This window comes from Erinaceus europaeus, chromosome 3, assembly GCF_950295315.1.
Source record: "Erinaceus europaeus chromosome 3, mEriEur2.1, whole genome shotgun sequence".
In the NCBI taxonomy this organism is placed as follows: domain Eukaryota; kingdom Metazoa; phylum Chordata; class Mammalia; order Eulipotyphla; family Erinaceidae; genus Erinaceus; species Erinaceus europaeus.
The window spans coordinates 56,066,954-56,093,344 of NC_080164.1; the positions used below are offsets into that span (position 1 = coordinate 56,066,954).

Genomic DNA, 26,391 nt, shown 5'->3' on the forward strand with positions numbered 1-26,391 from the left:
GTGCCTAGTTTATACTCAGGTTGGTCCTTCCAACTTGAGTGCTCTTCCTACATTTTACCACCTAGCAAAACCCTACTTATCCTTCTCCTGAAATTGAGGAATCTCCTGTCTTGGGGTGCCTCTTGATAGCCTCTTAATTTCCAATCTCCAGTCTGACTTGTTTTGTAGTGAAATGCTCTCCCCTGGACTGTGAACTACTTAAGAACATGGAATCTTCTTTTTTTCTTTCTTTTTTTGCCTCCCAAGTTATCGCTGGGAGTTATCTGCCTGCACTATGAATCCAGTGCTCCTGTGATCCCCCCTTTTTTTTTTTTTGATAGGACAGACAGAAATTGAGAAGAGAGGGAAAGATAGAGAAAGAAAGATAGACACCTGCAGACTTGCTTCACCACTTGTGAAGCCACCCCCCTGCAGCTGGTGAGTAAGGGGCTCGAACGAGGATCCTTGCACTTTGTACGATGTGTGCTTAATTAACCCTGTGCACCACCACCACCACTTTTTTTTTTTTTTTTCTGTGTCTCATTCTCTACACCTGGGTGAAGTTGACACTCACAAGCACCTGGTATTACATAGACTCTAGAGAAGGGACTTATATTTTATACTGTATACAATATTGAATATTTTGTAAATTAGAGAATTGGTTATACATTTAAAATAAAAGTAACAACTGTCATGTTTGAGGATTTATACTTTACATAGAAAGACAGTGAAAGCAACTAATGTTTAGAGTAATCTAGAGGTATTTTTTCAACTTGTTCTTCATTCTCTTATATTCCATTTCATTTCAGCCTAATGAAAGCAACTTCCACATCCTGCCCAGGCACAAGATCCTCACAGTCTGACTTTGACCAGCACTGATACTGGGCAGAGATGGTGGTAGACATGGCTTAACCCACTCTTTCCTACCCTTGATCAATGTAAACACTAGAAGTTTTAGCTTTTTGATCAAGATTCATAGTCTTTACAAAAATGGGGTATTCCCCACCCCAACTCCTGGCTAGGTTTTAAAAGAAAACATACATCATATTATTATATGACTAGTTGAATAAGTTGAAATTTTTACTCTTAGCATAATTAAATATCAACATGCTTTATTTGTCATGTCTGAGATATGGTTTTAAATGTAGCACATTCAACTCTGTATTGGATCCTCCTGTTAGACTCCTTGCATTGATGTTTCCTGGCTTAGCCTCTCTTGCTTGAATGCCAGCAACTTGGTACATTCCATGTGATATGGCACTATTTTTGGTGGTGGAATAATACATGAAGTTGATCACTGGATGCTAGGCAATCAACAAATGCTTTCCGTAGCCATGGATTACAGCTCTACCTACCTAATCCCCCACCCCCATGTTGTTAACTTGTTTGTCATATTTCTTGGCATTTACATGTCTGTTTAATGGGTTGTACTTTTCCTCCAAGTCTGGGTTTATGGAATATTTTTATTTTCTCCCCATCGCCAAAGGATAATCTGAGTGTTCTCAAAGGTCTCTGACATAGTAGACATCTATAACCAAATTAGGGTTCTGTACTTGGCATTTTACTTTATCATTTTACTTGGCATTTTACTTTATCAGCCCAGGAGCTTGTAATCTAATAGAGTTAAACAGGTTTGCACAATACACAGGAAAAACACTATAATCTGCATCTTCTGATAGAACATATGTAAGTAATTAAGAAAAAAAAAATAATTGCACATTTGAGAAGGTGGACTCACCAAGCAGTTGTTGAACTATAAAAATGCATTAAGTGTAGTCAGTTTCTTTTTTTAATTATTCAGGAATGTTGTTTATGTTATCATGAAAAAAAAGAGGTGAGAAAATATATTCGGCAATTTTTGGTTTTCCCCCATATGAGCAGATGGCGATTTGTAGTTCAAAATTTGTAACTCAAATTATTTCACATTTTTATTAATCAGTACAATATGTTTTTAAAACAACAAACTGCACTTAGAAATACCAGTGTAAGTTCCCTAATTTGCCTAAGTTCCATCAGAGAGCAGTTTAAGAATTAATGATTTGGTTAGCAATATTGGGAAACAGGGCATTCTAGTTCAGTATTTCAATTGTAATTATTTTTATTCTAGTGTTCAAAGTATATCATATGGGGGAAGGGGTAGTTGAAAATAGTACAGAAAATTGCAATAGGGAGCTGTAAAAAGCTGGGAGAATCTGTTTCAAGATGTTTGCTTTTTTGGTAGAACAAAAAGTGCATTTTGTTAGAGACAAATATTTTTGTGATAAAAAACATTTTATGTGAAGTGTAGATTGGACTTTTAATATAAAAAAGAAATGTTAAGCCATTCTATTTTAGGAAGGTTTGGCATCTTAGAATGAAAGCTGTTAGAACTGCATATATTGGAATGTTCTCACAACTGTTGTCATCCTATGTTCCTCTGCAAACCTGTTAAATTACATGAGTGTAGAAATAAGGGAGCTTTTTTATTATTATTAATTGACACTCATTTTTAGCTGGCATGTGCTGGCAGGTCTTTCCAGAGAAATCTCAGAACGTACAAGGCAGAGCTTCAATCTGAAAGTTTGGGGAGTATTCTAAAGCTCTGTAATATGGAAGCTAGGAATTGTAATATTAAAGTGATAAACATCTTATATTCAGTGTAATTCACAGTTTCTTTCATTCTTTTTACTATCTATAGATCTAAATCAAAACAAATTCCATAAAAGAGGGGGTTATTTTCAAGCACAATTTTCTTCAGAGAGCTCTTGAATATTTTATCATATCTATTTCTATACATATGCTATACATTTCTAGATCCCTACTGAACAAAATCCAAGGTAATGATAAAAAACAACAAAAAACTATGACATTAGAATTCCTAGGAGATACAAAGTTAGCCCTTGTAAATGAAATAAACTTTGTTTTGGCAATTAAGGAATACACCAGAATATTAAGTCAAAGAACAATATGTCTGAACTATTAAATTGTTTTTTCCAGGAGGTTATTAAAAATGTATTTCAAATTACCAGAGTGGCAGGAAAAAATAAAAAATAATAACCTAAAAAACAGTTACATTTTCCTTTGCTCTTGAAAAGGCATATTGTATTTCACAGTACATGGTTTCCAAGTAACATATTTCTGAGCCCCAAACAGCTACTTTAGGACAGTGAGAGGTTCACTGCACCCCCATTTTCAATAGGAAGACCTTTTGAGCTCTCACTACCACAAGCAGGATGGTTGGTACTTCAGCTGTCATCTGTCAAGGGGACTATAGATTTTCTAAGTATCCCTGAGATTGTGCAGAACCTTAGAATTTAGACAAATTCTTCACAAGGTCAAACAGACAAACAAACAAACCAAACCATATCACAGTGCTGCCCAAGATCAAATGGGGCAGGAAGTATAAGTCTGTGATGTCAAAAGGGAATCTCTGGTGTCTGAAAAGCATCTGAGCCCTCAAATGGTTAATTCCCCCAGGCTGTCATATTGCATAAACAGATCCTCCTTTAATAAAATTAATTAGGTTCTGAGCTTTATAGGGTGATGCCTACTGACCCTTTACATGGCTATTGTTCTCAGATCCAAGCAAGAGAGAGACTGAGAGACTGAGACTGCCCAGTTGACAAGGGGGGACCCAAGTTGAAAGATTAGAAAGCCCAGGTAGGAGCTGGGGGCACTGGAGGGTGGGAGGAAGCCAGGCAATGCTTCTGCTGGAAACAAAAAGACAGAGAGAAGGAGAAGAAGAAGGAGGAGAATAGGAGAAAACCAACAGCATGATGATGGTTTTGTTAATTTCACTTTTTAAATTTTTTTATTAGCTTTATTTATTGGATAGAGACAGCCAGAAATCGATAGGGTAGGGGAGATAGAGAGGGAGAGAGAAAGAAAGAAACCTACAGCCCTGCTTCACCACTTGCAAAGCTTTCCCTCTGCAGGTGGGGACCCGAGTCTCAAACCCGGGTCCTACAGCACTATAACATCTGAGCTCAACCAGCTGTGAGACCACCTGGTCCCGTTAATTTCACTTTTTTTCACCCTCCATGATATTCAGGCTGCATTGAGCTCCTGAGAATCATTCAGGATAATTATGAATTGCGGGGACACATAACTTTAGTTAAAACAAACAAACAAATAAACAAATCCCATGAGGCACAAGGTCCTCAGGGTTAGGTGAATGGACCAGAAGATTTGCAAAAGAAAAGCAAGAGCCTGCAAACCCACTTAAATTCCCACTGCATTTCTGTCTTTTCTCCTGGCTACCTACCTAACACTATCGGAACATTTCATGGCACAAGTTGCTTCTGATATTTATTTAAGTTTGCTCAGAGAACTCTTAGAGAGTGAGAGAGTGGGAGCGGAAGCTGGGAGAGGGAAAGGTGAAAGGACTATGACTTTATTTTTCCTTCCTTTCCTTTCCTTTCCTTTCCTTTCCTTTCCTTTCCTTTCCTTTCCTTTCCTTTCCTTTCCTTTCCTTTCCTTTCCTTTCCTTTCCTTTTTCTTTTTTCCCTTTATCACAAGGGGTTTGAGGTCCTCGTTCTAGGAATTAGGTAAGCGGTTCTCAGACACTTCTGGTCGAAGGAATTTTGAGGCACGACAACAAACATTGCCCGATCTGTCAGGAAAAAAATTTTTTTCTTTAAGGGAAATAAAAGAATAGAATAGCAGTCGACCGGATGTTTCCAATTACTTGGGAGCTAGAGAACAGAAGTGTAGGGGGTGGGGTGGGGAGGTGCAGGAGGCTTGGCGAGGTTGGGGCAAGATTAGGAGAGGGTGGGGGCTGAAGGTGGGAAGAGAAGCAGCACGGTAAAATGCAATAAATGAGGCTTCTGTGAGGAGAAGAGGAAAATAGGAAAATGAAGCAGAACTAGAAAAATGACAAAGTGTTGAGTGCTGATTTATTGCAGAAGCCTCTGGTCATTTCCATATATTGAAATGCGCCCAAGCGGCCAGTCAGTCAATTTCTTTTGAGCTGCCGCTGCTGCTGCCCACGGGCTGCCCACGTGACTCCCCCTCAGTCAGCCTCTTAACCACCTAACCTAACAGACAGAAAAAGAGGAAAGAAAAAAGGGCGGGTGGGCAGAGGAGGCATCTGTGTACTGTACTGGGTGATTTGGAAGGGACATTTGTGTGGGTCTGGGAAGGGAGAAGTATGGCCTGGGGAGGAGAGAGATAGGTTTCAAGTTCAAGTGTTACCTCCTGTCACCTCTGTCTGGCATGTGTCTTTCTCCCCCTTCATCTTTTTCTTTTCCTCTTTTTCTCTCCCCCCTTAGACAGTTAAGGAAGGGGACTGAATACAGAGATAGAAAAACCCAAATACAAAAATATAATAGGGATGAAAGAATTAGGATATTCAAGTCAGATTTGATTTTGTGCCTTTGGTACAATCCGTTGCTTTGGTTTTTTTTTTTTTTCTTTACAAAAGGTACATGTACACACACACACACACACACACACACACACACAACCTAGATAAAAGCCAGTGAGTTGTTAAAAATGAATTTGCAGCATTAGAGCTGTTAGCATCATTCAGCAAGCGGCAAGCTTGATAATTTCCAGGTGTTGGGGAAAACCGTTGTCCGGGAGCTCTTACAGAGCTTATAAATCCCTGTTGGGAGGGAGAAAAAAATCTTTGGAGGTGAATGAAATATCAAATCACAAGACTCCTATGTAGATTTATGATTGCATAAGAAGCTTGATCATTTCCATATACTGAAATGTGCTGTCCTCCTGAGCCTGCCCAGCCCTTCCAGGAGACGAAGCACTCGGTTCTGCCTTGATCAATGTTGACTATGAAGCAAGAAAGGGGGGGGGGATTGGTGGAAAGCAGGCTGGCACCAGATGGAGCGGGGTCTCGGGAAAGGTCAAGGTTAGCCCAGGCTGCTATTGAGTCGGTAGCAGCCTCACAGATAGATCTCTGCCTCGAAGGCACCCACTGGGGCTTCTCAAAATCAAATCTAATAGAAAAGGCAGTCACAGAATGAAATCGCTTCATCTGAATGCTAAAATTGTTATTAGGCTACATTAGAGAGATATCAGGCACGTGGTTACCAAAAAAGGGAGCATGCCTTGCAGTTTGTGTCTGGAAGAAAAGCTATGAATATGTTGATAACATCAGTAAATGGATATCTTTTTTCTTTTCTTTCTTTATTTCTTTTCTTTCTTTCTTTCTTTCTTTTTTTTTTCTTTTTTTGTCTGAAGGCCAGATTAACATATTAAATGAACATGTTTTTCTCTTTGTAGCAGGTCTACCTTGTATTTTGAACTGCTTGAGATTCTCCTTGGGGTGGGGGTGGGAGCAGTAGTGGTAAAAATATCACTTCAGAAATAGGTGATCCTTATTGATCTAGAAGTTTGGTTCACTTAAGGAATTTTTTTAGCATCTTTTGCCAGGTGTGTCCCTTTGGAATTATTCCTCAGGCATTACATCAGGGATTCACACTGCCATGGAAATCAGTCTTTCTGGCTCTGGAGCACTGGCAATCTGTCAGAGGCCTTGTTCTTCTCCCTCTTCTGCCCCCTCCTCCTTTTGCCTTTTGCATTCATTTTAGAAACAGAATTGTTTCTGGAGAGAAATTCATCTCATTGGCAAAACCCAGCCTAGGCACGTGCTTGGGACCTGACTTACATAGCCTGTTAAGGTAGCCACACTAACATTTTTCAGATAGTCTTTTCTCCCAATTATCATAATGAAATCCACATTAGCTGTTTTTAACCTACAGTACAACCGTATCTTAAAGAAGGACTTAGTCTTGTAAAATAAATGTGGGCTACACTAGATTAAACATGATGACTGCACTCCAAGGGTTAATAAATTTAGAATTAACAGATCATCCCAGCTTGATACAGCTACTATAGATGATTTAATATGCAGCCTAAGCAGGTTGACAGTCAGCTCACAGATGCAGATAAGATCAAACAGTCTCTTGATTCAATAGATTGAATGGTTGTACTGAGTGTCTAGAAGGTGAGTGACAGAACATATATGGCAGGGGTTCTGGTAAAATGAAGCTTCAATTCCCAACTGCTGTTTTGTGCACTGGTTTTCTTTTTCTAACAGTTTGCCTTCTGTGGAAATAAAACCTAGAAAGGGTTTTTTTTTTTTTATTTGTTTGTTTTGTTTTTTTAATTCTCATCATATAGAGTAATGGGAGCTTGTTTAAGTTTTCAGTAAGAAAAAAGATGGATACCTTTTATATCAAATCTATTTCTAATTAGGTCTGCCTGGTAACTAATATTCACTGTTTTCCCTCCCTCTCCTCTTGAGCTTTCAGGTCAGAGCTCAACAGGCAGGGTACAAGATTCTTGGATGATGCAGATAAAGGCATACTTACTGAATTATATAGGTAATTTCCTCAGTCCTCTACTTTGCTAGTTGAGAGGATGTGAATATGGAAATGAGATGCAGAGCTAAGTTGATATTCGAACTCCAATATATAGCCACTGTGAGATGTTTATATTTTATGAAACTGATGTTAAAAAATATAGGAAAACTAGGGGTTTTGGGGACATTGGAGAAGGTTGAGGAGAGTCCAACAGAGTAAGGGTATCTGTGCCATCAAGACTTATCTAGATGGTTCTGTCTAGAGTTTCTAATAAATACCAGAGCTTTTTTTTTTTTTCTCTTCTAACTTCTAGGTTTAAGTTATTTTGTCTATTCTGGTTCTAGTATTTAAATAAGAAGACAAAAACAATTTTAATAAAAGTGTATGTGATTTGATATGATAGACAAGTTTATAATAGATTCTAGGATTTGATCAAGAACATGAGCTCCTCCTAGACCCATTAGATTCTGTCATGTGAATGTATATTCAGGCAATTCTAAAATGCATATTATCGATTCAGTAGACTGGCACAGGTCTGAATTGCATCATATCGTTCTGTTCTATCATCCCCCTTTACACACACACATAAACATAAAGACATACACTTCACACACATTTTAATATGAAAATATGTAATAGAGTGATAATAGAGCCACAGCAGTGAGTTTTCCAGTGCTCCTAACTTAGTCATTTCATTTGTTTTTCTTCATTTTATTTTTGAATAACAAAATGTCCACTCTATATTATGAGCTAATGGCCCACAAAATTCCCCCTAACAAATAAAGCCATTTAAAACTGAATGCTAGCTTTACATGCTGTTAAGACTTAGACTTTCCCCATTTGCTTTAATGTTCTAGTGAGTAGCATAATAATTGTCTAAATTCAGAATTTATTATCATCAGGTAAGTGGTAAAAAGTTCTTAAAATATTTTACTCTTTGAAGATACCATTTTGGATTTTGGTGTGGATGGTTTTTGAGAAATAAAATTCCATCTCTATGTAACCTGTATAGTTAAAGGTTTGGATAAAGACAAATTTTTCAAAATTTTAGGCTGAGGAAAGTGTTTAAAGTGAATTTTGACAGGTAGGAAAAACTGTGTATTCTGGGTATTGCTTTTTCTGAAGTGGAGTAGTGGGCTAAATCTAAATGTTTCTGAATTTTATTCTCCCTTTCTTGGACAACCTGTGATTGCAGCAGGGGGCACTACCAACATACGAATTACTTGAAAGTAGGAAGCTTTGGCTCTTCTGTTTCCTGACTACTTGGAGGCATAACCACTGAAAACAGTTGTCTCTCAGAAATTTGCATATTTATGGTGCCTCCTGCAGGTTCCCGTGATTGCTTTACAGTCAGGAAAGGTAACAGAAAAATATATATCCTCCTTTAAAACATGAAAAAGGATCATATAGGAACAGTGACTCTAATAGGAGACTAATCCTTGAAAAGCCTGTAGCATGAAATTTGTGTCTGGAACATTTTTGTTTGGGTTTTGTTTTAGGATTTGAAGGGAGTATTTTGGAAGTTACAGGACTAAGTCCTTGATTCTTTGGAAATAGATACAGGAAAATACTTAAAGTTTGATAAAAATTAGCATAGACTTACTTATTCATTGAATGAATACCTTTAAAGAACAGAACATTCCTTGCAGACATGGAAAAGTCACCAGTAGATCATTTAAAAGCCTATTTTCATGGCACATATATTTTTTTAGTCCAAGTCATAAGCAACGAACAAATGTGCAGTGTAGCTTTGGATATAAAAGTTAATTAGGTCTCAGAAGAGAATAGTTTCATTTTTATTGGCTTTGAGTTCCAAGGATACCTTTGATACACCTTTTCTTTCAGCCCTTTTTGACCTTCTTTGTGCGAAGTGTTCGTGGGCCAGACACTCAGGCTTGTTTGGCTATAGATGCCAGATTGTTGCCACTCAGCTTGCTCTCTCTCTGGAAAAGCATTCCACCAAAGTAAGCATCATAATTGAAATTGCACCCAGGGGAAAAAAAATCTAGTCTTATCTCCACCCCAGGATCAAGGTGCAGTTAATGTGCTGTGTTATCAGAGGTTTTTGTAGTTCATCGAGAGATTTCATACACTCTCCTGTTGTCATTACCTGAATGCAGGAAAATGCAGGGCACATGGAGGCTGAATCTTTCATTCTGTGTTGTCCAGTTTCTGTATATCTTCATCAGAACCTTATCCTTATTTTACTACAAGTCTGCTGTACTGAATTTCCTCCCCCACACCCCCAAAGGGCTAGTATACAGTGTTCATCGAACTGTTATCAGCAATTATCAGTAAACATCCTTAGTGATGGTAGAATTACACACAGCCTTCTCTGTATTCCTTCCTTTCTGTGGGAATGCCTATCAAAATCAAGGGGATGAAAATAGTTTTTCTGCAATTAGGCCTTACATAATAAAGATACCATGTAGTAAAAATAATATGTACTATCAATAATATGTGGTGACATAAATGCCCAAACTGAGCAGGAGGATTCTCTTATCGCACATTAGTCCCCACAGCAGTATGTGTACTTATGTTCTACCTTTCAGTGTAACATTAGGTGATATGTCTGATATGTCTGTTTATTATTCTGACTATGGAAATTCTCATTAAAATAATTACTGCCATCATCTTATTATTTCAGTGCAATGTGCTCACTATATTTAGGCACTTGGTGTTATGTTGAAAAAAATTACTTGAGAATTAATATTTATTTCTTTGCTGTTTTGTCCCTAAAACAGTTAAGAAACCTGGAGTCCTCTGGCCCTGATCAACTCCCATAATGAAAATCTTCCTTCAGAAATACTTTAAAATTGGAAGTAGTGATTCACAACTTTTTGGCTTTGCAGAAATGTATTCATTTCAAATGCTTCTACAATCTACTTACTGAGTGTGAAGTAGCTGAAAACACAACCCTGGGTTCAGCATTTAAATGTTTTCTCTTTGTGACATTAATTTTAAGAGATTAAAATTTTTTTTAATTCATGGGAATGAAAACAATCCACCCTTATAAAGGCATTACTAAACTTAAAAGGTCTCACTAAAGCTATATATATCCTTTTGTTGGAGGTTTTTCTGTTTATGCTAAAATAAAAGGAAAAAATTGAGAGAAGCAAGTTTTCCTTAAGGAGAGATGACTTTCTATAAAGCAATTCTTTTTAAATTAATGTATTTAAAGTTTTCTAAAATCTTTAAATCAATACATGAAAAATATCTATGTATTTTTTAATATTTATTTTATTTATTTATTTTTGTTTACCAGAGCACTGCTCAGCTCTGGCTTATGGTGGTATGGGGGATTGAACCTGGGACTTTGGAGCCTCAGGCATGACAGTCTCTTTGCATAACCATTATGCTATCTACCCCTGCCCAAGATCTATATTTTTTAGCAGATCCTTTCATGTACTTAAAATTCAAATAACTAATATGTATTTTTTCCACAAGTTTATAGTCAGAAATTTAATTTATTTTGAAAATCTACTAGTCTTGTGCCTTCTCCTCCTAATTAAGCTCTGGCACAAGATTTGGCACTTTGAGAAGAGATGGTCATGTTTCTTTTTCTGTCATATTTTAAAGAGCATATACTGATACAGTCCTTGCTCCCTGGGCATTCCCCAGATCACTATTTGGGGATGGGTAGATAAAGGATACTTGCTATATAATGCTCTGTAAGCTTTGCTTCTTTAAAATGAGAACCAGCTAGAACAGACCTTGATATTTAGATAAGTAATATCTGGAAAATCAGGCTCCAAAATTAATTCTCAGAGTTATTCTATGTCATAATGCACTTGGATTTTTGGCTTTGTGAATATTTTATTGCATTTAAAATTTTTGAGACTTTAGAACAATAAAAAGGACATTTTATCTGTGGTAGGTAGAAGTTTGAAGTTTCTAAGAGATCAAGTGGTTTACTTTGTAGGTCTTTTTGTAAAAAATATTTTTATTGGGAGTCCAGCGGTAGCGCAGCAGGTTAAGCACACGTGGCGCAAGGACCTGTGCAAGGACCAGCTTAAGGATCTGGGTTTGAGCCCTGGCTCCCCACCTGCAGGGAGGTTGCTTCACAGGCAGTGAAGCAGTTCTGCAAGTGTCTATCTTTCTCTCCCCCCTCTGTCTTCCTCTCCTCTCTCCATTTCTCTCTGTCTTACCCAACAACGGCTACAACAATAAAACAAGAAGGGCAACAAAAGAGAATAAATAAATGTTTTTATTTATCTGTATTATTGGATAGAGACAGAAATTGAGAGGGAAGGAGAGATAAGGAGAGAGACAGAGAGACACCTGCGGCCCTCCTTCACCACTTGCAAAGCTTTCCCCCTACAGGTGGGGACCAGGGGGTTGAACCTGGGTGCTTGCACACTGTAATGTGTTCACTTAACCAACTCTGCCATCACCTGGCCCTACTTTGTAGGTCTTTACCATGTACTGAATGTTTTCCTAGAGCCCTACACTGTGCTGAGGGATAAAAGATGAGAATGACATAGGGTCATTCCTATAAGTACTGACAACTTTGGGCTTGAGTCAGGCTATGGTTTTTGTGACACAAGTATATAATATGAAATATCCACAGAGAGACATGCAATTCTTTAAAAAAATTATTTATAAAATGGAAATATTAACAAGACCATAGGATAAGAGGGGTACAATTCCACACAATTCTCACCACCAGAACTCTGTATCCCATCCCCTCCATTGATAGCTTCCCTATTCTTTATCCCTCTGGAAGTATGGACCCAGGATCATTGTGGGGTGCAGAAGGTGGAAGGTCTGGCTTCTGTAATTGCTTCTCTGCTGAACATGGGCATTGGCAGGTCGATCCATACTCCCAGCCTATCTCTTTCCCTAGTGAGGCAGGGATCTGGGGAGGAAGAGCTCCAGGACATATTGGTGGGGTCATCTGCCCAGGGAAGTCAGGTTGGCATCATGGTAGCATCTGGGACCTGGTGGCTTAAAAATAGTTAAAATATAAAGCAGAACAAATTGCTTATCATGAACGTAGAGGCAAGAATATTGCAGATGAAGATCTGGGGTCTCCATTTTGGAAAAAACTGGTAGGTCTACTTTAGGTATAGTCCAAGGGGCCCATGACTTTACTAATTTTTGCCTGAGCCTGACACCTAATATGCAGGTGGACCCAGGTTATTGTCTGGGGAGATGGTGTCATAGTTGGGAGAAGGACTAGAAAATTGGAGCTCCCATATTTGGGGAAAGTATATAAAATTGTTAACTGTAAACCCAATAAATTTGATCTGGGGCCCATATTTAGCACAGGAGCCTATGTAGTCTCTGCATCCCTGTAGGTCTGAGCTCACAGCTAGGAACATTCCAGGCTGCACTAATTTCAGGACCTATCTTCCTCAGGTAGTAGGTAGAGTATGTTGTCCAATCTCCCTTCAGAGAATGGAACATTCCCTACCATTGCTGATCCACATTGAAGGCAAGGTCCTATAGGGTCTCACAAAGGGGTCCATTATGTTGTTCCTGATGGAGATGACCAGTGACATTGATGAGAGGGATCTGTTAGCAGTCTAGGCCCATCAGAGATATATAATTCTTTCCCATATGATACAAATGAACTTGTAGTTTATAATGCATAAGTTAAGTAGCTATGTAAATGGATTGTACTTTTCAGCTATTTTTCAAGTGGAATAACATAACTACATTATATGTATATTTAATTTATTAGTGAACAGATCCAGATACCTGTGTCTTTTTTCACTTGCAGTAGTAACTGTCAGTATATTTGTGGAATTCATTCCTTGATCCAAGAAATACATAAAATACTTACTATGTGTTAGGTATGTGAAGTGATACAATTAAAAAATGATCCATATCGGTGACCTTTTGGTGCTGGGTTAGGTATGTTGGAACATGTTTTGAGGAGATGTGAATTGGTTCCCCTGAGCTGTCTTGTAAAACAGTATTTTCCCAATTGAAAAATGATCCATGGGAGTCAGGCGGTAGCACATCGGGTTAAGTGCACGTGGCACAAAGTGCAAGGACTGGAGTAGGGATCCTGGTTTGAGCCCTTGGCTCCCCACCTGCAGGGGAGTTGGTCCACAGGTGGTGAAGCAGGTCTGCAGATATCTATCTTTCTCTCCCCTTCTCTCTAGAATTTTTTCTGTCCTATCCAATGATGACAACAACAACAACAACAATAATAACCACAACAATGATGATAAAAAAAAAAAAAGGGCAACAAAAGGGGAAAAATGGTCTCCAGGAGCAGTGGATTCGTGGTGCAGGCACCGAGCCCTGGCAATAACCCTGGAGGCAAAAAAAAAAAATCCACTTACAAATGCATGTTAGAAATAATATATAATATTGTTTGCAAAGCAAATGATAACGTAGAAAGCAACTTTTAAAAAAATAATGATTTTTTTAAAAAGTATTTTGTGTATTTATTGATGAGAAAGATAGGAGGAGAGAAAGAACTAGACATCACTCTTGCATATGTGCTGCCAGGGGCTGAACTCAGGACCTCATGCTTAAGAGTCTAACACTTTATCCACTGGGCCACCTCCTAAAACCTCCTAAGACCACAAACTAATGATGTTTTATGATATTATATAGACATATAAAACAATAAGTTACCATAAATATATTTGACCAAACCTCATTATTCACCATATTCCACTTTTCACCGTCTTCTTCTTTCTCATTTTCAAGTAATTTCTCCAGAAAGTTAAGATCTAGTGTGAAGTGACTAGAGCTGAGTTTTCTCAGGTTTTTGCTAACGATTTCCAAATATTCAAACCATCAATGGGAAAGCCAGGATTACAGAACACTGTGAGGATAATAGTGTGCATTTGAATAGCTTCGGTATGTGCAACTTATGAACTTTATGTGGCATAGTTTTTCCTGTATATGTGTTTTAGAGCCTTAAACATAAAAGCCATTCAAGAGCAGGAACCATGTCTTATCACTGGTCACTGCAATGCTCCATAAAAAACAAAGAGCAACAATTCCTAGAACTAGATTCTTCATTTTATAGGAAACTGAAGGCTTAGATAACTGATCTTGTGCAATGGTGTTTTTTTTTTACCAGAGCACTGCTCAGCTCTGGCTTATGGTGGTACGGAGGATTGAACCTAGGACTTTGGAACCTCAGGCATGAGAGTCTGTTTGCATAACTATTATGCTGTCTACCCTCCACCTTGTTTTTCTATTTTTTTTATTAGTGATTTACAAACTCATAAGATAACAGGGTATGCATAGTTCTTTTTTATATTTACTTTCTCTTTTGTTGCCCTTGTTGTTTTTATTATTGTTGTAATTATTCTTGTTATTGATGTTGTCATTGTTAGATAGGACAGAGAGAAATGTAGAGAGGAGTGCAAGACAGAGAGGGGGAATGAAAGATAGACACCTGCATATCTGCTTCACCGCCTGTGAAGCGACTCCCCTGCAGGTGGGGAGCCGGGGCTCGAACCAGGATCCTTAACCAGTCCATGTGCTTTGTGCCACATGTGCTTAACCCACTGCGCTACCGCCCGACTCCCTGGTTTTTCTTTTCTTTTTTTTTTTTTTTTTAATTTATTCTAATGAGAGAGAGAGAGACTGAGAAACAAAGAGACAGAAACTGCTCAGCTCTGGTTTATGGTACTGCAGGGGATTGAACCTGGGATTTCAGAACCTAAGGCATAAGTCTTTTGCATAACTATTATGCTGTTTCTCTAGCTTCAAAGGGTTTTTCTAAAAAAAAAATGGGGTGGGGGAAGAAGGTACATTGTATATAACCAAGGGGGGGGGGGAATTCTTTTTTTTTTCTCCAAGCTACAAAAAAAAAAAAAAGTGAAATTGGAATAGGCATTTTCTACCAGAAAAAAAAGAAAAAATACTTTTGTTGAATCTGGTAGGAAAAAAAAATGACTTACTACCAGGGGAAAAAGGTGGTTTAATTTCTGAAAAGGGCTAAATGGCTGTGGTTATTTAGTGATTTCTGGGAATGATTGAGATACATTTGGAATAATTGTGGGACACAACACTTGTGGGGCTTATGAAAAACCAGCATTGAAGGAATTTGAGCCTGGTGACATGTTTTGGTGATTACTTGTCTTTTGTCACCTAATTCCAAAGTAGACCAAATAAAGCTATTATTAAATGAGATTTAGTAAGGGGGCCTTATGGTACTATGATACCTGATAGGTAAAAAAAAAAAAAAAAAAAAGCAGACTTGAAAGCAGAAAGATTCTAACTGCACAGTTCTTTTATGTCTGTATGAGGTCAGTTACCCTAGGACCTGCACATGATTCAGTCAAGTTTATGTCTTGCCGTGGTGGTAGGGAAGGATGCATTTGAATTTTTCGTTTGGGGCTAGGGAATGGTACACCTGGTTGAGCACATACATTACAGTGCGTGAGGACCTGGGTTCAAGCCCCCAGTCTCCACCATGAGTGTTGTCGGTCTCTCTCTCTCCTTCTACTTTTCCTTCTCCCTCTCCCTCTCTCTTCTTTTTCCCTTTCCTCTACTCTCTCATTCTTTCCCTCCATCTCTCCATCTCTGTCCCTCTCTCCTCCATCTTTCCCTTCTTAATTTCTCTGTCTCTACCCAAAACAAACAAATAAAAATATAATTTCATTTTAATGCATCTACTACCTGATCTTTATGGAATGGCTTTCTTTTAATTTCTTTATCGGGGGATTAATGCTTTAAGTCAACAGTAAAAACAATAGTTTGTACATGCATAACATTTCCCAGTTTTCCACATAGCAATACAACCCCCACTAGGTTCTCTGTCATCATGTTCCAGGACCTGAACTCTCCCTCTGCCCCCCTACCCCCGACTCGACTCTTTTACTTTGGTGGAGCACACCAATTCCAGTCCAAGTTCTGCTGATTGTTTTCTCTTCTGATCATGTCTTTCAACTTCTGCCTGCTGAGATAATCCCATATTCATCCTTCTGTTTCTGACTTATTTCACTTAATGATTCCTTCAATCTCCATCCAAGATGGACTGAAAACGGTGAAATCATCATTTTTAATGTATATAAAATGACTTTCTAAAACATCACAAATTGGAGAAGTAAGGATTTGAACTCTTTCTATCCTTTATCTGATTTCTACAGCCCTTCAATGAGTAGAGGAACCACTTCCATTTCTCACTCCATCTTTTATTTTATTTTATTAAATTTTTAAATTATTTATTGGATAGAGAAAGCCAGAAATCAATAGGGAAGGGGCTATAGAGAGGGAAACAGATAGACACCTGCAGCCCTGCTTCACCACTTGCAAAGCTTTCCCCCTGTAGGTGGGGACTGGGGGCTTGAACCCTGGTCCTTGTGCACTGTAATGTGTGTGCTTAACCAGATGCGCCGCCACCCAGCCCCTCCATCTTTTATTTTATTGTTTTATTTTTATTTTTCTCAGAGTTCTCTTAAACTGTGGCTTCCAGTGGTGCTGGGAATTGAACTTGGGTCCTTTGGTACCTTAGTCATGAAAGTCTTTATGTTTAATCATTGTGCTATCTCCCCAGTCTATCACTACCATGTTTACAACTCCACCATCATCACTATCATCACTGCCTCTGCCATCATTGTCATTACCTCCATTTCCTGTACTTTCATTTTCTTATGTTAGAATCAGCATCAGCTACACTATTACTAACAAGCATTAGTTACATATCAGAATAGTGTTAGTAGAACATATTTCAAAAATCAAGTCAAAGGTAAATTCTTTATCAGTCTGTCAACAGTCAAAACTAAACAAAGAAATACATGGTGTTTGTATATATACAGTTTCTGGTAGTACTAACTGCACCATGCTAATTGTTGCATTCTGAACAAACCAAGTGATACCAGGTAAGTCACAACTTTCTGAAATAAAATGTTAATACTGCTCTCATTTTTAACATACACTTAAAATCTGAAGTGCTTTATTTCTCTTCTTTGGTGTATTTATATTTTTTCATCTGAATGTTACAGAATGTATACTTCTAGGCATATATACAAGACTGCAATATTTCTTAACATGTAGTCTTGATTTTGTATTTTTTTGTATGTAGGGGATATGTGTATGTATATGTATATACATATGATTATATATTTCAAGATAATAAAATAATAAACATATAGCAAGAGTATATTTTTCTCAAGTAAAAGACTGTCTATAAAATTTCCTTTTAGACAGTGAAGTCATAGCTAGCAGTTGGCATTGACGCCATGTGAAACCACTAAAAAATCATTTCTGTGATGTTCTGTATAGACGGGAGGGAGAGAAAGAGAAATAGAGATATCCAAAAGCTTCCTCATCTGAGTTATTCTGTCTTACATAAAACAACTCTACATCTGGACTGATAACTTGAATTCCACCCAGTGCTACTTACATAACCGAAGTTATAAACCTCTTAAACTTGGGGTTTATAATAGAAACACTGACAGATCCTTAACTATAGTGCCTCTATAGTAATGAAAGCACAACTATTTCATTATAGCAGTGTCTGGCAGGGCTGGTATAATTAAGAGTCTGTCAGCATTTCCATTACAAACCCAAATTTTAAGAGGTTTTTAACTCATATTGTTTTAAATCACATTGGACTGAAATTTGCTGTGCAGAATGTCAGAGCAGATGTGTTTGTGTGTGTGGTGTTGCTTTTCCTTTTATTTATCCCCTTTCTTCATCAGAGACAAATAGGTGAAGCTTGTTTCTAAGATTGGATGTGAAAAGCATGTCTTGAAAAAAAAATATTCCCTTTCTAAAAACAGAAGATCCATGGATGAAGAGACAGAATGAAGTTTGGAATATCTTTTTTTTTTTAATCATATTTTTCCCTCCAGAAGTATTTTAAAAAATATTTATTTATTCCCTTTTGTTGCTCTTGTTTTATTGTTGTAGTTGTTGTTGGGTAGGACAGAGAGAAACGGAGAGAGGAAGGGAAGACAGAGGGGGAGAGAAAGATAGACACCCACAGACCTACTTCATTGCTTGTGAAGTGACTCGACTGCAGGTGGGGACCTGGGGGCTCAAACCGGGATCTTTCTGCAGGTCCTTGCGCTTTGCTCCATGTGCGCTTAACCCGCTGCACTACCGCCCGACTCTCCAGAAGTATTCTTATTTGGGAAAGCAGATTTGTACACATCAAAAAATGCTAAAATGTTTTAATCTCTTGATACTGCTTTCACAATACTGATCTATTTGAAAGATATTCAATGACATAGACTGCTAGAGATGATAGAAATAATTTGTATTTGTTGTTGTTCAGTTCTAGTATTATAATTGTTTGAATTCACTATCCTTGGTAAGAAATCACTTTAAAGCCTATGTGTACTCTTACACTAGGGTTGCCTGATCAGCCTTATTGGTCTCTTGAGAAAACAGATTTTGAATGGTTATATTGGTTTCATTTATGGACAGCTAGGATTTAGTCATATGTACTGAAAAACCATTTGTTGATCATCTACTGTGTGCTGAGTATTGCATTAGGAAGTTGCTGATGGAATACATTAGACTGGCATCAGTGTCTAGCACCTGTGGTCTCTGATTTCAGTGTTAGGAATACAGAGTGATTATTTCATCTAGCAGTGTTCTAAACAGAACTCTATATTACATTCAAAGGGACTTCTTAGAGGACAAGGCTACTGTTTCCCTCTTCCTAGATACATTACTGACTCAGCATATAGCAACACAGTCTAGAAGCAAGTATAGACTTATTTGGAGATTTAGAATTTTTCTTCTTTCCCTTCCCTTCCCTCCTCCTTCCATTCCTTGACACACCCCCCAATTAAAACAAGTCTTATTGATTTGTCATAGTTTTATAATTCTACATAAATTTGGTAGTACCACTTCAGACTTCTCAGTATGTGTTTAAGGTTCACTGCACACACCACCAAAATTCTAGAGTTATTTCATTATCAAAAAGATCCTTTTATTCACTCTGACATCCTCCTTCCCCTTCTTCAGGTGACCACTGCATCTTTCACTAAGGTGCTTTTTTGGGGGGGAGGTGGGATGGGGTGGGATGGGGATGGGGTTGGGAAAACAAGTTCTTCCAGGTATGGGAAGTAGCTTTGCAGCCAGTCAAAGGCCTAGGGAACCTCTGGAGAAATAAATATTAGACTAATTGTTGCTCCAGAGATCTCTTTGGGGGCAGCCCTTGTCTTTGAGGAATGTGTAGATACAGCCCTTTAGGTGTCTTCTTTAGGTGCCAGGCTCTGGATTACCCTGGGAACAGAGGGAGAGGAAATGTCATGGAAAGATGGGTGCTGAGGGAGACTGTTGGAGAAAAGGGGGTTGTGGTGCTTCCACTTAGCTTTCTGTTTAGACTGTTCACATAAGCCCTCCCCCTTCCTTACACAGTATCCCATGTTTAAAAATTACTTTTCTTTTGCCTTAACAACACCTTGGCATTCCCACTGAACTGAACCCCAAATGAAAAAACCTATGCCATATGTTTTATTTTTATGAAGATGATTGCCCATTTTCTATTTCCTGAACTGCCATTAGGCGGAGAGAAAATGGGAGAAAGGGAAGAAGGTAAAAAGAGAGGGGAAAGGGAGAGAGAGAGAGAACACACACACAGAGAATGTGAAGTGAAGAGCAAGTTGGAAACAATGTATTTCAAACCATTCATTCATTGATTCACCTGTTTATCTTGAAGTCTGTAAAGGTATTTCCCCTAGAGGCAGACAGAATATTTTATTTTAATCATGTAGTTTCCATTGAGACAGACTTTTAACCCTTTATCCTCCACCCCAGCCTGAGTCTCCTGAGCCAGATTATCCCCTCCCCCCCCCCCCCCCGAGGGGCTGGGACTGTATTAAGTCTCCCTCTTGGAACTGTTTGTTGACCACATTCACGTTCAGAGCCCTGGAGCTAAAAGCACTTTACACCATAAAATAAAAGCACTGTCTTTTTTTCTAAAAGGTTATGTCTGGAGGCCACGCGGCTCATACTTCATACCGAAAACTACTGAAAGGACTATGAAATCCTCTATGATTTACACTCTCCCACTACATTAGGGTATAGATCTACTCGACTCTAAAAATACGGTGGGTTTCTAACCGACGTGAATATATGTGCATTATTTCAGAAAGTCTGTTAGAAAACTTGTCAACACATTATAAAGCATAAACCAGGACCTGGCTATTAAGTACCGAGATCAGAGGCAGAATATATACTGCAGGAAGTCCTGGGGAGTCTCCTCCGCGGGAGAGATGAAGGGGGGGGGGGAGGAAGGGAAGAGAGGGGTACTGTGTTGGCCTGGAGTTTACACTTGGTGTCGTCACCAAAGGTTTGAGGAAGAGCCCACAGAGTGCAATTACCCCACTCAATGGAATCACCAAAGGTTCCATGGCCCCAAATAAGTTGAACAGCCAGAAAATAATTTTAATGTGGTTATAATTTATTACTTTCTAAAAGCCGCTTTTGGAAAGGTAAATATACTTATTGTGTATCCAAGCCTGCATGTTTACCTTTGCACACCCCCTCCCACCACCTGCATCATTAATCAATACTTGTGTAATATTTTTAAACCTCTTAAAAACAACACATTTTAAAGTGTCTTTAAACATACATACAAATCTCCACTCCACCCGGTAACCCCAACCCCCCACCCCCTAACGCTTTGGGCTCATTATCCAGCATCCAGAAGCCATGAGGGAGGGGGTGTCACTGTATGGGCTATCAGGGGGGATACAAGTAATGGGGGTCCGCAACCAGGAGGGATCAAATGCCGATAGACAGCTCTGGTTTGCTGGAGTGAGTGAAATCAGGCTGGGGGAGGGGCGGGAGCAGACGGCAGTTCCTATTTCACTCTGGGTATTTATGCTGGTGAAATTAAATATATGTTAATAGTGGAAACATCGCTGCTTACCTCTCCATTGGCACCTTGGGGAAGCAACTGCAAAACTGGATTTTTAAATGTGTGTTTTAAGATTGGGCTCCCCACCCCTCCCATCTAAAACAAGTGCAGTTAACATAGCAGACCCAATTGTAACTAAGTGCTTAATTTCCTATGATTTTTTTAAAAAAAGAAAATCAATAACATGTTGCCAGTTATTTATTGAAAATAACCACAGATAGCGGCCCTGATAGGGTGCCGGCTTTAGAGAGCACACAATTGTGTAATGAATTGTAATTCAGAAGACTGTTAAATGTGAGCCACAGAACCTTTCAGAGGTAATAAAGTCATTACTTTTTACACTACAGCCAACCCTGAAAAGCTTTATACACACCATTATAGATAAATCACACACATATATTTTCACAACACACATTTGTCCTTTTATCTATCTTCTCTCTGTATGGACTTTTATGGATGGATGGGAAAATATTGAAATTTTTAAAGCTCGTTTCCAAAGGAATCTGAGTCATTGTTACCTGAAGGTTATTTTATTTATTTGTGAAGACATCCCACTTGCACTTTCATTCTTCTTTTTACCCTCCCCTTCAACTATTCACTTACCCCCCCATTTCTTTTGATTGTTCTAAGGCTAACTTAACAAGACAAAAAAATTTTAAATTAATGATAAAGATTAAAAGACTATAGTGGAAGAGAGTAACAGACCTGTAGAACTCAAGGGGGGAAAAAAAGGAAATGGTCTAACGCACAGGCTGCAGAGCTTTACCACAAGTGAATCTGCTTTCTTAAACAGGACTTAAGACCCATCCCTGCCGCCACCACCACTCCCCCCCTACACACACACTGGAGACAAACAATAACAAGCCACACTTACACAAACTCAGACCAACCCACATCGCTCCTAAAGTTGCGCATCAACACCTCTTTTTCCTTAGAGGAGCCCGGAGCTTCGCTGATATAAGCAAGACAGTCATTTTCTAATAGGTTTGAAACTTTACTAAGACAACACAAGAATAAACAGCCGCTTGCCGGCAAGGCTGGGAGGTGGGCGCGCGCGTGCAAGACCCGGGCCCTCGCTTCTAACAATAAAGCCCCTGGCTGGGTGGGCAAGTTTGTTAAAACGCAGTCCCTCGGACTGAGGAGGGTTAAGGGAAGACTCGAGGGGTCTTTGGAACAGCTTGGAGTTGGGGAAAGGATGGCTGCTGGCTCTTGCAGACACACTCACACTTGTCCACCTGCAGCTCAGAGTCCCACGGGCCGCGGTGACCCGCTTGCACTCCGCACCCTTCGCGCCTCTGTTGGACCGGAGTCCACTTTTCTCTCTCCCCCTTGTCCTTCTAGATTTAGAATCGCAGAGCGGTCTTAGGTAGTGGTGGCAGCCAAGGCTACAGGGTGGCGCAGGCGGGCTGGGAGGCGTGAGACGCTGGGGGACTTTGCAGGCACGTTTCTGAATAAACTTTCCAATCGCAGGGGGTGCTGTTGCTGTATATTTTACGTAAAACTGAAAGTATCCCACGCCAGAGTGAAGCCCGCTTTTTGACAGCGGTAGAGTGTGTGTGTATGTGTGTGTGTGTATGTGTGTGTGTGTGTGTTTTAAAGAGACAGGGGTTTATTTCCAACAGGTTCTCACTAATTTCCCTGGAAATTAGGTTTGCAGAAAGACCAGAGGGGATTATGGGGTTTGGGGTGCGCGCCGCGGCTGGGAAGCGTGGCACTAACCTAGGGCAGTCACCCCAGCACCTCGGCCTCCCCGCTGCTTCTACGAGTCAATCGCTCTCTTCAATCCCCATTTTCTTTCCCCGGGCAACTGTAGAAGAATAGTTGTGCTCTGCTCGTAAGGAACATTTTCTTGCGGTTACTCTGGGCTTTTGCAGTTGCTCTGGAGTGGGAGTGGGTGTGTCTTCCCCCGGCCCGGGCTCGGGGACCTCCCGCAGCGCCGGGAGCGCCTTCCCAATGACTGGTCCTCCCGGGACTGCCTGTGCTTTGTCCTCCTGCCCGCGGCCGCTCGGTGAGGTGGACGCCCCGCCGCCTACCTTGCCCCGGGCCCTGCGCTCCCCTACTGGGACCGGAGCGTGCTCGGAGCCTGGCTCCTGGTACTTTATTCTTTCGTGTCTCCCTCTTTCCGCGACCCGTGGGATACTCGTCTCCGAGCTTCCAGTTGCGCTCAGACCTAGTCTCTGAGCTGGGTGCACGTATCCTGGGCCTTATGGGTAGCCTTGCAGCCCTCCAGCCCGCGCCTCCGCTGCTCCCCTCCCACGTGTCCTTTCCCTGAATGCCTCCTGAGCTCCAGGAGACCCCGGAGCAGTCCTCTCGGACTCGCAAACCTATGAACTCGGGATGGACTCTGCTTCTCTTGAGCACGCCCTCCAGCTACCCTTCTCCCCCTGCGGGGCTGTAACTTGGAGGCTCAGTTCTCAACTTAGGGTGATTTTCTTCTTCTTTGCTATTCCTCTCCTCCGGCAAAGTTTCCAGAATGCAACCTCACACTTGGGGCTTTCGCTTTGGCCCCCGGCTCCAGCAGTAGGGAGCGAGAGCGGCGGCGGAGGAGGAGGGGAGGGGAAGTGGGTGTGCGCGCCGAGGAGGGTGTCCGGGCACAACTCTACCTGCTTCCCTCCGCCCGCGCGTCCCCGGCCCGGCCCCGGGCTGCATCTTCCTGGTGCACTCGTGCTGCTTTTTTTTTTTTTAATCTTTCATTTTAGGGTCCGCGTGCGCGGTGGGGGGGTGGAGTAGGGCGCGCATCTTGCCCCCCCTCCATCCCCCCCCCCGTCCCTTTCTTCTTCCCTGGTCTCGCCGCCGCCTCCAGCTCGCGGCGGACACTGGTGAGCCGGCCGCCCTGGCGCCCCCTCCCCTCCGCCGCCCCTCCTCCGGGGGCCGCGTCTGGCGTCTGAGGAGCCCCCCGCCCCGCACCTCCTCCGCCCCGCACTGGCCATTGGCTTGTCCTGGTCTCTTTTTCATGTCCAGCCCCTGATGTGTGTCCATTGGTGTGAGCTTCCCCTTCCCTCCTCCCCTTCTCTCCTGCTCGCCCTGCCCATGTTTTGTGTGTCTCTGTCCATCCAGACTCCTGACGTTCAAGTTCGCAGGGACGTCACGTCCGCACTTGAACTTGCAGCTCAGGGGGGCTTTTGCCATTTTTTTCATCTCTCTCTCTCTCCTCTCTCTCTCCCTCTCTCTCTCCCCTCTCTCTTTTTTTTTTTTTGCTTAAAAAAAAAAAAAGCCATGACGGCTCTCCCACAATTCATCTTCCCTGCGCCATCTTTGTATTATTTCTAATTTATTTTGGATGTCAAAAGGCACTGATGAAGATATTTTCTCTGGAGTCTCCTTCTTTCTAACCCGGCTCTCCCGATGTGAACCGAGCCGTCGTCCGCACGCCGCCGCCGCCGCCCGCCCCGCAGCCCACCATGTCTCGCCGCAAGCAAGGCAAACCCCAGCACTTAAGCAAACGGGAATTCTCGCGTAAGTAACCCAATAATAGTAATAATAATTATTAATAATCACGAGAGCGCGCAAGACAAGAAGCAAGGGAAAGGGGGAGAGAGGGGTGTGTGCACGCATTTAAATTTTTTTTTTTCACGAGATAAACCTCCAACAGTCGGGAAAAAAGAAATTAAGAGAGGGAGAAAGAGAGAGAAAACCCATACCTCGTCCCATCTCAAATCATAGCCGTATTCACACTTTTGGGATAGCATATGCTTTGAAATTTTATTTTATTTTACAAAATTTGACTCCTCCTCTTTCCTGCTTTCTGCTGCCTTATTTCGCTTTTCGAAAAGGAATGCAATCATTTCCCCCTTTAATTTTGCAAAATAATGAACAATGCTAAGGATACGGACAACTCTTGCAAACAGTGGGGAGAGAGCTGAAGGGAAAAGGGGGTTACTTCCACTCAGGGTAGGAAAATGGAAGGGAGTGGGGAGGGGGGAGTTGAAACCTGAAAAAACAGTTCCCTGGGAGAAAAGAGGTGAGACTGGCCCTCGGACGCCAGCGCGCTCAGGGTCAAGTGTGCACGGGGAGAAAAGTAGTCATCTCCACAATAGTGAGAAAGTGGGATTGTGGGAGGGGGGCCCCCCGGCGCTCCAGAGTCAGCAGAGGGGCCGCTGTGGCCGGGAAAACCATGCAGCCGGGAAGGACAGGAGGCGCAGCCGGTGCTGCCGCCTTTTGTTCCGGCCGGAGGTGGGTGCTTGTCCCGCTGCCTTTTGTGCCGACTCCTCGAGCTTGCCCTCCCGCGCCGCCTCCGCCGAAGGCCAGGAGCAAGAGCCAGGGGCGAGCGGGAGAGGGAGGGAGGGAGGGCGCCCGGGCTGCGGTTGCCTGGGCTGCTGTTGCCCGCCCCTCTCGGCCGAACCATAGTAGCGACGGAAAGACGTGCAAAATCAGTTGAAAATAAAATAAAATAAAAGAAGCATGGCAAGGAATGTAACATTTCTTGCCCCTAAACATGCCAACCGCTCCGCTGGCTCCCCCCTCCTTTCCTTAGCAGTATTCTTTTTGACTCCCCCCACCCCCCCTTGCAAAATATCTTACTATCTCTAATAGAGGGGAAAATACAATTACCCCCTTCTCCAAAATCCCTTTAGTTGCAAACTTAGAGCGCTGGCGGCAGGGAGAGGGAGCAAGGAACTCCCTCCTCTTACTATTTTTTGGAAGATTTTCAAAAAAAGTGGAAGTGGATTTTGATTGGGAAAAATCTCGTGTCTGAATGTTTACAAGCACCGCGTGTGCGGGAGCCTCCTGCCAACAAACAGACAGAGGACCGAGCGCGGCGCGGCAGCCTGGGAGCAGGCGGCGACGGCGGCCGGGCCTCGCAGGGGCCTCTCGGGGCCTCGCCTCGCCCCCGCCCCTCCCGGGATAGCCCACCCGCAGGCCGTGCTGCGACTCAGCACCGGCCGAGTCCTAAGTCCCTTCTCGCTCCTTGCACGAAGCCCAGATCAACTCCCCGCCAACCGGACTGCGAAATCGACTGGCGAGAAACTCGGTCTCCTAGAGCATTTTTGCTTTGCAAAGCAACTGTAAAAGCGCATTCTGTCTCCCCACCCTCGCGTCCTGTCCACAGCTCGGGACCGTGAGGAGGTCACCACGTGCTTTCTTCGTCCTCCTTCCTAAGGGTCTGGCCACCAAACTCAGGTTTTTCAGTGCAGTTAGGCCAGGTGTGTGGTTGGGTAGAGGTGGGGGTAGGGAATGTGATGGTGCTGGGTGGGCTGGAGAGTAGTATGCTCTGCTGTGCATTTTTGGAGTGCTGGGTCCTGGAACTCAACGCAACCCCCACCTTTGAGTTCTTGCCTTCTATCCTGGGTCTGGGTTTCTGCGTGTGTGGGG

General features: G+C 41.5%; 1 protein-coding gene across 6 annotated transcripts in view; it reads left to right on the forward strand.

The window, feature by feature from the left end:
- The first annotated feature begins 21,929 nt into the window (after positions 1 to 21,929).
- The window catches only part of BCL11A (BCL11 transcription factor A), a 112,986-nt gene continuing 108,524 nt past the window's right edge, over positions 21,930 to 26,391 (forward strand). For 2 of the 6 annotated variants that reach the window (XM_060187228.1, XM_007539642.2), the window contains exon 1: positions 23,197 to 24,534. In XM_060187228.1, the coding sequence (XP_060043211.1) occupies positions 24,480 to 24,534 (55 nt within the window). In that variant the 5' untranslated portion in view covers positions 23,197 to 24,479. Of the gene's footprint in view, positions 23,172 to 23,195; positions 24,535 to 26,047; positions 26,223 to 26,391 lie in introns of those variants that run through there. The other 4 variants (XM_060187227.1, XM_007539645.3, XM_007539646.3 and 1 more) reach the window with 4 other exon arrangements.